Source organism: Panthera uncia, chromosome B1, assembly GCF_023721935.1.
Source record: "Panthera uncia isolate 11264 chromosome B1, Puncia_PCG_1.0, whole genome shotgun sequence".
In the NCBI taxonomy this organism is placed as follows: Eukaryota; Metazoa; Chordata; class Mammalia; order Carnivora; family Felidae; genus Panthera; species Panthera uncia.
Window position 1 is genome coordinate 6375447 of NC_064811.1, and position 15579 is coordinate 6391025.

Below are 15579 nucleotides of genomic sequence, written 5' to 3' on the forward strand. Positions count from 1 at the left end.
TGGAGGAGAGTCACATCCAGCCTTCGGAGGCTGAAGTGAAGGGCGTGGTGAGGGACGTGGTGGTAGTTAATTGCAGTCAAACTCAGTGCCCCGTCACTGAGGGAATCTGGACTTGGTCCCGAAGGCTCCTGGGAGCCACTGGCGCGTGACAAGCAGAGGAGTGGCAAGGTCAGATGTGCCCTTTATAAAGATCGCTTCCACAGCAGGGTCAGGGTGGATGGAAGGCATCTGCTAGAGTTGGGGTGGGGGCATTTGGAGGCACTGTGGCAGTTCAGGCAGGGGATACTGAGGTCCCGACCAAGATGAGGGCTGTGGGGACAGAGAGAGTCGGGTGGGTGTGAGCAGCATCCACTCGGGAGGGGGCTGAGGAGGCCAGAAGAGTCAGGCAGGCTCGTTGGATTTGGAGACCTCCAGGGGGACGTTGCAGGGACAGGTGTAACTCTGAGTCCCCGAGTCCAGGCTGGCGCCTGGGGGTCGCGTGGGGCTCCCCAGGCGGCTGCTGGCACGGGCCCCTCTTCTCTTGTAGCTTTGGGTCCCTCCCGCCTTCGGCTGCCGCCCCGAGTACGACAACGGATTAGAGGAGATCGTCTTTGGCTTTGAACCCTGGATCATTGTGGTCAACCTGGCCATGCCTTTTTCTATTTTCTACCGAATGCACGCAGCTGCCTCTCTCTTTGAGGTCTATTGTAAGATATAGTCTGTGTCCACATCCAAGCCCGAGGAGTGACCTAACAAGAGAATTCACTGGAGCCACCTGTGAATGGCCAGGTTGGGCAAATATCGCCTGACAAATGCACAGAGGGTTGTCTTTGTGGCAATTATTTCCCGTGAGCTGGAATTGTCTATCACCCTGGATGAATGTGAGCGCGTTAAATCAACATCGATGAGGCGGCTGAGATCTGGTCTCGGGTAGTGAATTCTCACCAAACTCAAATTCTTTTATCTCCTTTTATTTTTTTTTGAGAGAGAGAGGGAGCACGAGCGGTAGAGGGAGAGAGAATCTTTAGCAGGTTCCGTGCCCAGTGCAGAGCCCGACTTGGAGCCCGATGCGGGGCTCGAGTCCCTGACCGTGAGATCATGACCTGAGCTGAAATCAAGGAGTCTGCCGCTTAACCCACTGAGCCACCCAGCGCCCCTTCTCTCCTTTTAAACGGGATCCTCTGTTTTTTTTTAGAAGAATGTGATCCCAGGTTGGGGGGAAAAAATTATGCGGTTTGTTTCTCATAACAATTGTTTTCTATCATCATGTTACTGCCTACGGCTCTTCTGACCGGCTGCGTAGTACAATCCTCCTGACGTTTTATCCCTCCCAGAGCTGATGAATGCCGATACAATCGCAGTTTATATTGTACTCTCTGAATATGTTTAATTTTTTGAACAAAGTTATGTTTTTCATCTGGATGGAAATTAGTGTGCGGATCAATACGGAGACCTATTTCTTCCTGGAAACTTCGGCACATTTTTGTGATCATTTTATTTTTAAAAAGAAATTTTACTACTCTCTCTCACCGTAAATACATACATGCCCTATTACAGAAAACGTGGACATTTTGGAAGAGTAGAGAGAAAACATCACCTAGGACACTACTGTTGGGTTGACGATCACTTTAACACCCTGTTGTATTTCCCAGAGGTGAAATGAGATTCACGGCGTTCTTTTCATTGTCATTATTATGCTTGCCACTGGTGATCTGACATGTCCAATTTTGTATCCATTTCCCCCCTACTTAACAATAGAGCATGAACCTTTCCTCCTGGTTTTCGAGGCTTTGTAAATATCATTTTGCTACTGTGTTAAAGTTCATCAGATGCATGTGCCATAGTTAGTCTTCCTATTGTCGGGGGCGTTAGAGTGTTTATCCTGGTGGGTTTTTTTAAGGGCTTCTGCAAAAATCCACTATCTTTGTAAAGCATTTCCCATATATCATAATTGCTTCTTTACGATATACACTTAAAATCTGGCTGTCTATTCCAAAGGTTGTAAATATTTTAAAGCCTCTTAAGAAATAATGACGTTTGGAAGGCCTTTTTATGTGCTTTGCCATAATTATTTTAAGATCATAATAAAATTAGCTTATTTCCTATAAATACTAACGTGAGTATCTTTTCATCTGCATGTATTTTGTTTGTTTGATAGCACGGGCAAATGGCACGTTAAGAAACACCATTTTTTTTTTTTTGGTTACATGACGAAAATACCTTAAGTTCTAGGGAAAAAACTAAAGACAACGGGCAGATAGACCGAAAACAAAGTCAAAGATGATCTGTCATACCTTCTATTTAGGGTGGTGGTTTTCAACCTGGTGCCATCCTGTCCCCAAGGGGACATTTGGCAAAGCGTGGAGACACTTCTTATCATTACTGCTATGTGTGCGACAGGTGTCTGGTGGGCAGAGAGCAGGGGTGCGGGTAGGCACCCTACAGTGCACAGCATGGCCCCCACCACAAAGAGTTATCTGGCCTCAAAGGTCCATAGTGCCCAGCATGAGGAACTGTGCTCTAGAGGTAATTGCTGTTAATTTTCGATACCTATCAGTACACACACACCTACATACACGCACACGCAGGCACACACACGTGAATGGGATTGCTTTTATGTATACTAAATTTGCATGTAACTAGCTTTTTTCCCCTCTTAATACACCTGCATGATTCTGGACGATTTTCGTTTCCCCGTGGCATCACGTCTCACCCTTGAGCATACATAAGAATCATCTGGAGAGCTTGTGAGGACTCCTGCCTTCCCAGCCAGAAGTTCAGTTTCCGTTGGGCTGGAGTGGGGCTCAGGGTGCTTCAAGAAGCGTCTCAGGTGATGCCGTGTCCCTTCCAGAAGCACCTCCTCGAGAGTCCGTGAACCCCGAGTCAAGACTCCTGAACAGCCTCCCGTGACATTGTGTATTCTTCTGCAATGTGACCTTGGGTAGCTCCAGAGCACATTCCATGGAGGGCTGTATCGTTCCTTATGTAGTCAGAACCCGACGTTGGACAGGTAGAGACATTTGACGGTGTGATCCTTTTCTGTTTTTCTTCCTCTTTTGCTTTCTTTTTGCTATTACAAACGACACCGTGGCAAGCATTTTCATGGCTGAGTCTCTGTGCACGTTGATAAACCACCCTGCACGAGATGAATACCTGTGAATGCCGATCTATTCAGAGGACTTCATTTCGGCTGGCATTCATTTCCCCCGGTGCTGAGCACATCAGTACAGCCCAGGGGCTGTGGGATTAGGGCTCCAGGCGTGGCCACAGGGCACCATCAGAGCAGGAAAAAGCCAGCACAGTCTTGCTGGGCTCAGAGCTTCTGAGACGTGACCTTAAAGATGGATCGCCTCTTGCTCCTAAACAAGCAGAGCTCGCGCCATCAGGATGGCTGTTTGAGCCAGGCAGCTTTGTCCCACAGGTAGCCAAGCGTCTCGACTCGACCCACTTAGGCAGCAAAGCAAATGTATTACCTTCATACCAAGGCAGCCCACAGAGGACGAACCGGAGTGTGCAATAAACAAGTGTCAAGCTCTCAGGGCTAGAGGAAGAGAAATGCAAATTGGAACAGCAATGAGCCATCATTTCCCTTTCATCTGATTGGCAAGGGTTGGCCAAATGCGAAGGACAGAGAATGCAAACAGACCGCTGGCGGGACCGCTGTGGAAGAGCGCGACCACCAGGGGGCGCCGGTGCCCTTCCGCTGAGTCCTCACCTGTGCTTTTAGGTCAAAGTGAGGGGCGATCCGGTGGGCGAGCAGCAGACTCCAGGGTCCCCAATGAGAGCAGGGGTGCAAAATGCCCCGTCTGTACCCTGTCCACAACTTTGGACTCTTGTGGTGTGTGTCAGGGATGGCTGTCCTCGTTGCCAGGTGAGGGCTGGGTGGGTTCTGAGTTCCCCTAAGGAAGCTGAGAATTAGTTTCAACAGGGGTGTTCCCTCCACCTGCCCCCACCACGTCCGGCTGTCCGTGGGGCATCCTTGTCCCCATCACGAGGCTTTGAAGGAACGCAGCTGGAGGATGTTCCCATGTGTGGAGAGTCCCCCAAATAGAGTGGGTGGAACTTGGTCAGGGAGGAGGCCGGGGAGGTGGGTGCAGAGGGCAGTTTCACCAGGTCTGATGGGGCATGACAGTAACATTAGCTGCTCCTAAGGGCAGACCCTGGGGCCACAGGGACAGGACAGGGAAAGAACGAGGGCAGTGTTTTGTTTTGTTGTTTAATTTTTTAAATGTTTATTTATTTAAAAAAATGTTTTTAATGTTTATTTATTTTTGAGAGAGAGAGAGAGAGACAGAATGTGAGCCAGGGAGGGTCAGAGAGAGAGAAGGAGACACAGAATCCGAAGCAGGCTCCAGATGTAATGCCTGAAGTTCCAAAACCTCCCACAAAAGACCACCAGAGTCGTAAGTCAAAGCCAAGCGGCAAGGGACGTTTATTGCAGGTTCGAACCTGGTCCTCTGCGCACTCGTCGCCGGTGACGCAAGAGGCCACGATCAGGGTTGGTATAGCGTTTTTATAGACAGAGACAAATAGCACAGGGGAGGTTTCAAATTATGAGGGGCCTGATTAGTTGATTTTAAAGTAAGGACATTTGTTGTTCTCTGATTGGGCGTCCTTTGTCCTTTGGCGGGAAGGCTTTGTCCGTTACTTGTGGAGGGAGGAAAAAGGGGGAAGGGGGTAGGTGAGGAATGTGCTAAGCAAGCAGGTTTACAGAAGCGAGAAATGCCAGTTAGTTTATGTACAATCACTCATTCCATTACATATCAGACTACATTTAGGAAGTTTTACAGCGCATTCTACTACACAGCGGGTTACAATCAGGAAAGGTCTCACAATGCTCGTAGCAAACAGCAAGCAAAACAGACTTCTCGGCAATTGTATTTCTTATCAAAGATCCATAATAAGCAGAAAAGAGAACCTAGCTTTAAACTAAGGCAGGGCTGTCATTTGGATTCAAAGCTGTTCCTTTCACAGACTGAGCTGTCAGCACAGAGCCTGACGTGGGGCTCGAACCCACGAACGGTGAGATCATGACCCGAGCCACAGTCGGACGCCCAACCAACCGAGCCACCCAGTGCCCCAATGTGTATTTATTTTTGAGAGACTGCGAGAGACAGGGCACAAGCAGGGGAGGGGCAGAGAGAGAGGGAGACACAGAATCCAAAGCGGCTTCAGGCTCTGAACGGTCAGCAGAGAGCCCGACGCGGGGCTCAAACCCATGAACCATGAGATTGTGACCTGAGCTGAAGTCGGACACTTAACTGACTGAGCCACCCGGTCCCCCGAGGGCAGTGTTTTAATGCTCAAAAAGGGTGATAATTTTGGTCCGGTGTTTCAGCCACATTAATAACATAAGAAACACCACAACAATGATAGTAATGTTCATTGTCTCAAAAATATAAATCAAGTCACCTGCCTAAACTCTTCATTGGTTTCCTGTTGCTTTTATTTATTTTATTTTATTTTTATTTAAAAAAATTTTTTTAACGTTTATTTATTTTTGAGACAGAGAGAGACAGAGCGTGAACAGGGGAGGGGCAGAGAGAGAGGGAGACGCAGAATCGGAAACAGGCTCCAGGCTCTGAGCGGTCAGCACAGAGCCTGGCCCGGGGCTCGAACTCACGGACCGTGAGATCATGACCTGAGCCGAAGTCGGACGTTTAACCGACTGAGCCACCCAGGTGCCCCTCCTGTTGCTTTTAGAAGAAAGTACAAACTCCTGACTGTGGTCTGTTGAGATCTTCACGGTCTGGCCTCTGCTACTTGCCTTCTTCTTATCCTGTCCCCTCCTCTGCCCCCCCCCCCCCCCCCCCCCCCCCCCTGGGTGCCCCCCCCCCCACTGTTGCAGCCACATACAGCTGTCCCGCCTTGGACACTGCAGACTCCTCTGTTCCTCAGGACCTTTGCACGTGCTAATCTCGCTCTCAGGAGAGGGCTTCTCTGGCTCCTTGAAACAGATGGGCCTCTTTTCATCCCTCAGGCCATGTGTAGAGGTCCCTCCGCTGTGGGGGTTGCCCCGGACATCTGCCTGAACACATCGCCCCTTACGCTTCACCTTGGCCGCATTAATATTAGTCGTTTGCTTATGCATGTGTGCTTATCCGTCCTGGACACAGCTGTCTGCCTTGTGAGGGTAGAGGCTTAACCTCCTTCTCCCTCAGGCCTCACCACGAGGGCTGCCGCCCTCACAATCCAGACTATTGCAGGGCGTGGGGAAGCACCCGGAGCTCGGCGGGCTCTCAGGACTGGCGTGTTTCCAGAAATAGTTTTTAAGGCCTTGGCAGACATTCTCCCCCCCCTCCCCCTTCGGGGACACGCCTCCAGTCCCCTCTTTGCCTTTAAGGCACAAGACGGCGCTTTGGGCGGGGCCCTTAACAGAGTCCCCGGTGGAGTCTGGAATTAGGATATGCTCCCCTCTGCTTGCTCTGGCCTATGGGGGGGACGGGGGGGGTGCCAAAGAAGCTTACAGGCGGGTTCTGCTCCCCTCCTTGGAAGGGACGAATCAGCGGATGTGGGGGGCGGGAGCTGTCTTCCTGACGACAGCAAGGGCTGCCTAGGTATCTCTGGCAGGTGTTTCTGGAACACTGGTTTGGGATGCTCGGTCAAAGCCGAAACATAATGAGCCTGCTCCCCCTTGGCTGGAGATTGGTAGAGAGCGGGATGTGGGAATAGTGCTAGGCCAGGAGCCCACAAACTACCGCCTGTGAGCTAAGAATGGCTTTTACAGTTTGAAAAGCTGGTAAAAAAAAAAAAAAAAAGGCAAAAACGAAAACAAAACACGCACACGAAAAGATTATGCTGCAGAGACATGGCTCTTAAATACCCACCACCTGGCCCTTCACAGAAAAAGTCTGCTGACCCCTGGTCTTGACGATGAGAGGGAAGGGGGTCTCTGCCGGATAGTTCTGGAAGGATTGTGATAGCTACTTAGAAAGCAAGGCGCAAGAGTTCTGCCCTTTTCCCTGCCTGTGTGTGGTTGTGGGAGGGGGTGGGGCCTGGAGCTGGTTGAGGGGTGAGCCTGAGAGGGGCGGGGTCTGCAGCACAGGTTGGGTGGTGGTGGGAGGGATTAGCCCGGAACCCCGCCCCCGCCCCGCCCCCTCTGATCTGTTCGTCTCTACCTGCCCACAGTCCTGCTTTCCCACAGTTTCCTCCAGGGTCTCCGCCTCATCCCAACAGTTGTCCTGTGAATGCATCACCTTAACACGAATGCTTTCACCTTTTCCGGGCATGTGCTGGAGGGAGCCACAGGGAACCACAGGTGTCGCCGGTTCCCCTCAACTTGCCGCACTTCACCCTCCCCACCTGGCGGCCCGGTGCGTGGCCCTCTCGCAGAGCAGGACTGAGCCACCCAGAACCACAGGGCAAGGGCGGGTGGCTGCGCCCGGCGGCTCGCGGACCAGGAGCGCGGCTCGGGGAGGAGTGGGGGAGCGTTCCCCTTCCCCGATTGGGCGCTGTCCTCAGGGGTGCAGCCTCTCCAACGGCATAAGGTGATGTGTCACGAGGGTCGCTAAGGCCACAGGCCGCCCATGAACTGCAGAAACACATGAGGTGTTAGAATCGGGGCCTCCTTGGGCGCAGGCAAGATTCCAGCAAGAGAAGGTGGGATTTTCTGGGGGAAGGGCCCTGAAGGTGCACGCAGAGCTGGGGCCGCCCCTGCAACGGGTCCCTGAAGAATCGTGCTTCATCAGGGGGGGGGGGGGGGGGTGCGGGCACAAGGCTTGAGGCCAGGTTCAGGTCTCTCTGACGAGCTACTTTCGTCCCCCGGCACCTGGTTTTCTCCTCTATCAGGAGGTGACAGTGGAAGTTTGTGCCTTGAAGAGATATTGGAAAACGAGCCGAGATGCTGCATGTTAACTCCCGCGAGTCTGGCACGCAGCGAGCTCTGTTAGGGCCACGTGAGCGATTTCATGTTTCTGCCCCTGGGGTTGTTGCTGAGGGCAGACCGGATGTCCGTCTTTGCACAGGCTTGGTGCTGCTCCAGAAAATTCTCACATCCCTGGTCCTCTACGTGGCCCAGGGAGCCTGCGGGAGGGCAAATAATGCTCCCTAAAGATGTCCACATCCTAATGCCTGGAGCCTGTGAATAGGCCACGTTACTTGGCAAGAGCAATGTTGCCTGTGCGGTTAAGTCGAGGCTCTTGTGATGGGAGATCATCCTGGATTGTCCGCGAGGACCCAGAACATAGTCACAGAGGTCCTTCTAAGAGGGAGGCAGGAGGGAATTGGGCTACAGGGAGGGCAGAGACCGGGTGATGCCGCCACGGGCCAGGGAGTGCCAGCAGCCGCCAGCAGCTGGAAGAAGCGGGGCTGGGATTCTGCCCTTGGATCTCTGCCGATGGCCCTGCTGACACCTTGACCTTGGTCCAGCGAGACTCCTTTTGGACCTCTGACCTCCAGAACCCTAATAGAGTTGTGTTGTTTCAAGCCACTAAGGGTGTGGTGGTTTGTCACAGCGGCTGCAGGAAACTCACACGGGGCCTTTACCCTGTTTTTTGTGCCTCGCGCACGCACGAGCAGAAGACCGAGCACACGAGAACGGGGGAGTCGTGGTGCACCCGGCAAAAACTGAGTGAGCGGGGGCACCGATCACGCCCCTCCGAGGGAGGGTCGGCTTCCCCGTCTGCAGAAGGAGGGGAGAGGGCCGGGGAGGGGGGAGCCGCGTGAACAGGGTCCTGGCTTTGATGGCGGCTCCCCTGGGGCTCATCCCAGGTCCCTGGCCACCCCTCCGGGTCTGCGGGCAGGCCCCTCACCCTCTTCTTGGGCAGGTGGTGTTGCCGCTCCAGGGGGCCGCCCTGCATCCTCTTGGCTGCCCTCTCTGCTCTCCGTGGCGGTCTAGCTCACGGCCCCCCGGCTTGCTTACCGTCGAGGTGCTGCCGACGCCCAGGTCTGTATCTTCGTTCCCTGCTGGTTGTTTCCAGCAGCCTGCTTACCTGTCTCAGAGGCACCGTGTCCCGAGGGTGTCTGGCCCCAGACAGTCTCAGTCCTCGAGCTAGTCCTCCCTCTCCTTGGCTACCCCCCACCCCCCACCCCCCATGGACGGTACCAGCCTCTGTTTGACAAGCCCCAAGTACAGGGCTGTCTTTGCACGGCCCTTAGGTCTCATCTCCAAGCAGCAGCCACACCTGTCGCATCCACTCCCCAAACTCGTGGCTCCACCCACTTCTGCCCGCTTCCAGCCCCTCCCCACTCCGGTGCCCCATCATCTCCTCCGGGCCTCCCGACGTGGCCTCCTCATTTCTCCAAGGCCTCCATGGCCCCTACAAGTCTGCCGTTCTCACTGCGGCCAGAGCCGCGCTTGAGAGGGGCAAATGTGCTCATACCCCTCCCTGGACAACACCCCCGATGGCCTCTCGCCGCTTGAGATGAAAACCCAAATCCTCCCCTTGGGCCCCGGGGTCCTGTGTGGTCTTTGCTGCCCGCCTCTCCAGCCTTTGCTCACGCTTTGCTTTTGCCTCTGGGCTGACAGCACGCGGGCCAGCTTCTTTAGTTCCTTGGACGTGCTGTGTTCCCTCCTGCCTCGGGGCCTTAGCACTGGCTGCTCCCTCTTCCTTTCACTTCATTAATTCAACTCATCATTCAGATCTCCATCCGAACACCAGCTTCTCGGGGAAGTCTTCCCCCACCCCTAGACCAGGTCTGAGGTCCCTGTTACGAACGTTCACGACACCATCTAGCTTGCTTTCGTTGTGGCCGTTAACCACACAATTGCATGTTGGATCGTTTGACCGCTTACTATAAGCCTCTCTCTCTCTCTTTTTAAAACCACGTGACTGTAAGCGTCAAAAAGAAGGGACAATGTGACGTCTGTTTCGTTCCCCAACTGTATCCTCTCTGCCATCAGATGAAGATCTTCCTCATCCCTGTTTTTTTTTTTTATTTACATTTATTTATTTTTGAGAGACAGAGACAGAGCACAAGTGGGGGAGGGGCAGAGAGAGAGGGAGACGCAGAATCCGAAGCAGGCTCCAGGCTCCGAGCTCCAAGCTGTCAGAATAGAGCCGGACGTGGGGCTCAAACTCACAAACCGCGACATCCTGACCCGAGCCGAAGTCGGACGCTCAACCGACTGAGCCACCCAGGCGCCCTTTCCTCATCCCTGTTGAATGAACAAACAAATGGACAGATGTTTGAAGATCTTTTGAGGCAAAAACGGGAACTGGGAGGTAGTTTTAATATGGCAGAAAGTTCAAGCAAAAAATACAAAACACATGTATTTATTTGATATTTACCAGGGCAGGTTAGGAAGTTATTTATGCTTTTCCATTTGGAAAAGCCCCAATCAACTCACGTTTTCCAGCATCTCTTCCTAACTGAGCTCTGAAGAGGTTTCCATGCTCTGGATGGAGAGCCATGCAGAGGAGTAACTGGGACCACCCAAGAACACACAGGCTGAGCCCCCGGGGATGGGGACCCAGTCCTCCTCCCTGCAGTGTTGACCTCAGCAAGAGCTTCAGAAATATGAACAAGGGCACACGTGTTAATTGCTTTCCCAGTGACGATCCTTTCCTTGCTAAGAAAGCCCTGATTTTTGTTGGGGAGGCAAAGTGCCCCGTCTTTGGTGATGAGCCTTCATTTCTTTCAGCCAAGCCTGGGCACTCTGCTCCCCTTGGCCTGATACTTGAAACCGTTTGTGTGTGGTCTCTAAGGACAAGGAGAGTCTAGTGAGTGAATTCAGGAGGCTGAAGATGGATGCCATACAACTGTCTACTTGTCAACAATTGTCCATTGTCAATGGTTTAACCGCCAATAATTGTCTAATATACAACCCACACGCATATTTTGCCAACTGTCCCCATCGCGTTCTCCAAAGGATCTCTCTCCTTATCCAGCTGGCACGTTTCTGGTCTCCTTCAACCTGGAACAGTTTCTTGTCCTTTCTGTCTCTGTTGGGGCATCAGTACTTTGAAGAGTTCAGGTCAATTGCTGAGGCCGCCTCTTCTGGGTCCGTCTGATGTTTCCTCGGGGGACAGGGATACTAGGTACGGATGCTGTGTCCTCGGTGCATCCAACCGCGGGGCACCTGGCGTCCATCTGTCCCATCCCTGGTCGTGTTAACTCTGTTCACTTGTAAGGCCAGGCCTGCCAGGTTTCTCAATGGTAAAGTTACCATATTTTTCTTTTTGTAATCAATAAATGAATGGAGACCATGCGAATATCCTATTCTTCTCCAAACTTTTACTTGGTGGTGACTCCTTTTTTTTTTAAAGTGTTCATTTATTTTGAGGGGGGGGGCAGGGAGAGAGAGAGAGAGAGAGAGTAGAGAGAGAATCCCAAGCAGGCTCCTCACTGCCAGCATGGAACCCATGAACCATGAGATCATGACCTGAGCCAAGATCAAGAGTCGGACACTCAACCGACTGAGCCATCCAGACGCCCCTACTTGGTGATGACTCTTGTCTAAATCAATTATTACTATTATGGTGGCAAAATGAGATTTTATAACTCTGTTATTCCTTTGACATTTATTAATTGGCATTCTCCTGTGAGGAAGATTCCTGCCTCTCTCCCTCCCTCTCTCTCTTCCTTCCTTTTATCTTTTTATCAGTATAGATTCTCACTTTAACAAATAGATTATAATGCATGGATTATGGATTATAATCCATCATCATTATTTAAAAAAATTTTTTTTAAATGTCTATTTATTTTTGAGACAGAGACAGAGCATGAATGGGGGAGGGGCAGAGAGAGAGGGAGACACAGAATCCGAAGCAGGCTCCAGGCTCCGAGCTGTCAGCATGGAGCCCGACGCGGGGCTTGAACTCACGGACTGCGAGATCATGACCTGAGCCGAAGTCGGCTGCTTAACCGACTGAGCCACCCAGGCGCCCCATCCATCGTTAACATTATTAATTCTGATGCTCACATTGTCCCAGATTTGGCAGGTGAGAGCCCCTTCATGTTGGTGGCCGTGTCCTGTTGATAGCCCTTCATCTCCATTTTTCCTGTGTGTCTCAGCTGGGAGGGGGCAGAGACCTGGGGACTGCCCCTTGGGTTTGAAGAGGAGGTCTCCAGGTCACCATCAACAGTCATGTGCTCGAGGCCACTTTTCCAGCCACGGGATGGATGCAGATGACTCATCACTACCTTTCTGCCCGGGCCTCGCGGAGCCAAGCTGAGGACCCTGACGCGGCCGGCATTGGGGGAGCTCAGGTGCGTCCCGTAGCCAAGGACCAAACCTTTCTTGGGGTAAAAGAGACTTGAGTCTTTTGACACCGGCTGTGGCAGCAGCAGCAAAATCCTGGCTGCCAGCCTATTGGTTTTGTCATTTGTCTCAGTGAAGCAAATCCAATTGGCAATGTCTTCAGGGGAAAGAGGATCAGTGAGTTCAAACAGAAGAATGTTTGCCAACTGCGTGAGGAAAACCCCCTTTGTGCTACAATGTTCTCAGCCAATCCTCTTAGCAGTTTTGCAGGAGCCACCTTTGGGGAGGATCCTGCCTCGCTGCCCTCCTCTGGGGCCGGGCTCTGGCTGGGATGGCACAAGACAGGGAGCTTATCGGCCGCTGACTTGGTTACAGTCCATGCTGAGAGGTTGGCTTCCCAGGCCAACGAGAGCCTTTTGGGAAATGTGGGAAAGAGCCGGGGTGAGAGAGGACGGTCACTGCTCGCCAGAAACCATCGTCCCTAGTAGACAAATGACCCCCGGAGCCCCCCTGGCGAAGACAGGAGAGACACGCTATAGCCAACCAGGCTGGGTGCTGTCACTTTGCACGCAGACGAGCGTCTTACTGATAGAAAATTCTTGTTTCCCAAAATGACGAGAGACACGGCTTTTTGGATAATGGAGGGAAAGCCTAGCCTTAGAGTTCTGGAAAATCTCCCCTTTTGCACATGAGGCTCCGTGCCTCTGAGCCTTCGCACTTGCTGTTCCTTCTGTTGGGAATGTCCTTCCACCCGGCACGCCGGTGGATGCCATTCACCCTCCAGCTCACCACACAGAAGAGAGGACACCCTGTCTCTTTTTTCTCTTCCTCTCCTCCATCCTTCTCTCCTTCTCCCCTCCCTCTTTGTCTCTCTCTCCCTCCCTTCCCCTCCCCCCTCCTCCAGTGACATAACTGCCGCATCATAAGCTGACCCAGGGGTCTGGCGGAGCACAGCCACCCGCTCAGTCCAGAGGCGCTCGGCGTCTTCGCGCCTGGCTGTGGCTCGCATACCCCGCCTTTCCCCTCCGCACGCTGAGGTCCTCAGCGGAGCCTTGTTGAATGAATGAATGGGCAGACGGACTTCCGGGACTCAGAACTATCCGGAGACCAATGCGAACTCGTGTGGCGAGCGTGTGCGCGCCCCTGCTGGGGACCTGTCTGTCCACTGCCGTCCCGGCGTTGGGCACGGAGCCTCCCTTTTGCCACTCTTCCACCACTAAAGACTGGCCAAGCACGCACCCACTGTGCCGGTCTGGGGAGGTCAGACGTGAAGAAGACACGCTTCCTTGAGCTCAGAAGTTCAGGGTCCAGAGGAGCAAACAGGCACGTAAAGGGAGAGTAACGCTACAGCCTCGAACTGGTGCAGTACGAGCTAACACGGGCTCTGCTGGACACGGGGCCCTTCCTCCTCCCTGAAGCCGGCCAGGCTTCCCCGAGGGGGGCTGCGCACGGGTGGGGTGGGAGGTGAGAGGACGGGATCGAGCGCTCCGAACGCGAGGCCGAACGTCACACGATCGTGAGCCAATGGTTCCTGAAATTCGCTTTGATGTGCAAGTGCTCTGGATGACAAGCATGTTTCTGGAACGAATGATGCTCGCACACCAAGGTTTCACTGTACAAGGAATTCAAATTCAAACCGGTCGCCGCAGGCCACGCTCTCTTCTGACGTCGTAAGCTGGTGTTCTCCAGGACGACAAGGAGGGAGGCCGTTCCAGGGTGAGGCACGACCCTGAGACCCGCGAGGGAAGTCGCAACTCGTGCCTTTTTTGTTTGCTTGCTTCTGTGTTGTCGTGGTGGAGGCTCGAATCCGGGCTGTCGGTGGAGGAGGTGCGGCCGGAGAAGATTCAGGAGCAAAGGGCAAGACGATTGAAAGACTTCACGGACCTTACGGGACCATCCAAGGATCGGGGATCGCAGGGGGCTACTGAGGGTTTTCCCCCTGGGGGGGGTGACCGGGTCGTAGCTCCGTCTGAGAAAGGTCACTCTGCCTGCCATTGAGAGGAGGGCGGCCAGAGGATCAGGGCAGGGCCTGGAGCCTAGCCTCGTGTCGCCGTCGAACGGGTGGGGAAGACGCGGTCCTGGACGGGGCATCAGTGGAGAGAGGAGCGGACCAGCTCCGAGGGGACGGACAGATGGTCTTGCCACCTCCAGCAGCAGAAAGCACCGAGGGGAGAGATGTGAGGGACAAGAGGCTGCGTGGGGCTGAGTGTGAGAAGCTGGGACGCTCGCAGGTGTTGCGTCCGGCACGCAGGTGGCCGCCGGGGGAACGTGGCAGGTGGGGCTGAGCGCAGAGGGAGATTAAGGAGGGGACGACAGAGACTCCAGACCCTGCTTCTAGACCTCAGGGCAGGGTCAGCGGGCCAGGGGGTCTCAGATGGACCCTGTGTCGCCCGCGGCCGCCTCGTCACAGTCTCTCCCTGCCGCTTTCAGCTGAGTTTAGCACAGGCCGAGACTTGGCCCTTCGGCCACGGAACTTGTCTGCTGGAGGGGAGAGGGGTTAAGAGCCAGGAGCGCTGTTCTCCTCTGCAGTGTTTCCTGCCATTCTTTTCAAAACTTTGGATTGGGGGCCAACGATTCAAGCCTCAGGGTCCACTTCGGTCAAGCACCGAGCTATTAGTCCATTTTTCTCAAGGTTGTACAAGAGAAAGACTTAAAGCGGCCAGCAGGGAGGAGGCTCCCAGCTGCCTGGAGTCTCCCCTCCTCCTCCCTGTCTTCTGGGTTCATCCAAAATTCTTCCCCAAGGAAGAATCGCTTAAAGATTGGGGGTGATGGGGGGGAGGGGAAGCCTCTCCCAAGAGGTCAGGTGAAGTCCCAATTTCAGAATCCACGTTGTGGGGTGGGGGTGGGGGGTTCAGGAGAACCCCGGGTCCTCGGAGACAGTCCTCCCGCCCGCTTTTCCTAGATGGCTGGTTTCACTGAACCTTACACACCGCCCCCCGCCCCCGCAGGAGCAAGAATCACGAGCCCATTTTGTGGACGAGGAAACCAAGGCCCCGTGAAGCTGAGTCGAAGGCTCAAAGTCACACAGCCAGAAATGAAGTCCCGAAGGCGTCTCAGGTCTGTGAAATCCCAGGCTGCTGTCTACCTTCCAAACTCTCCCAGTCTGGAAGTCAGCGATTGCCCCCACCCTCACCCCACCTCCCCCGTTCCCCAAACGCGGATGAGGCCAGGACACCAGGGCTGGGCCGGGGGACCTCTTGGTCTTCCCGGGGCGCGTTCTCCCCGGCCCGGGCGACGGCCGGGCCCTGGAGCGCCTCTGGCACCTGCGGGTTCGCCCCCCAGGCTCGGGCGGCGGAGCGCGGAGAGTGAGCGCGCCGCGGCACAGGTGGGGCGGCGGCGCGGGAGCCCGGGGAGCGCGGAGGCGCGGGGGCGCGGGCCCGGGGTGCAGCGAGGGACGGAGGCAGCGCGGCGGTGCCAGCCGCCGCCGGCCGCTTGCGGCCCCCGCCCCCTCGGTGCCG

General features: G+C 54.2%; 1 protein-coding gene across 1 annotated transcript in view; it reads left to right on the forward strand.

Annotated features, from left to right (window-relative positions):
• Nucleotides 1-905, forward strand: part of OTOP1 (otopetrin 1) — a 35477-nt gene extending 34572 nt beyond the window's left edge. Inside the window, exon 6 of the mRNA XM_049630303.1 lies at nt 527-905. Within this exon, the coding sequence (XP_049486260.1) occupies nt 527-697 (171 nt within the window). The 3' untranslated portion in view covers nt 698-905. The remainder of the gene's footprint in view (nt 1-526) is intronic.
• The last annotated feature ends 14674 nt before the right edge of the window (nt 906-15579 follow it).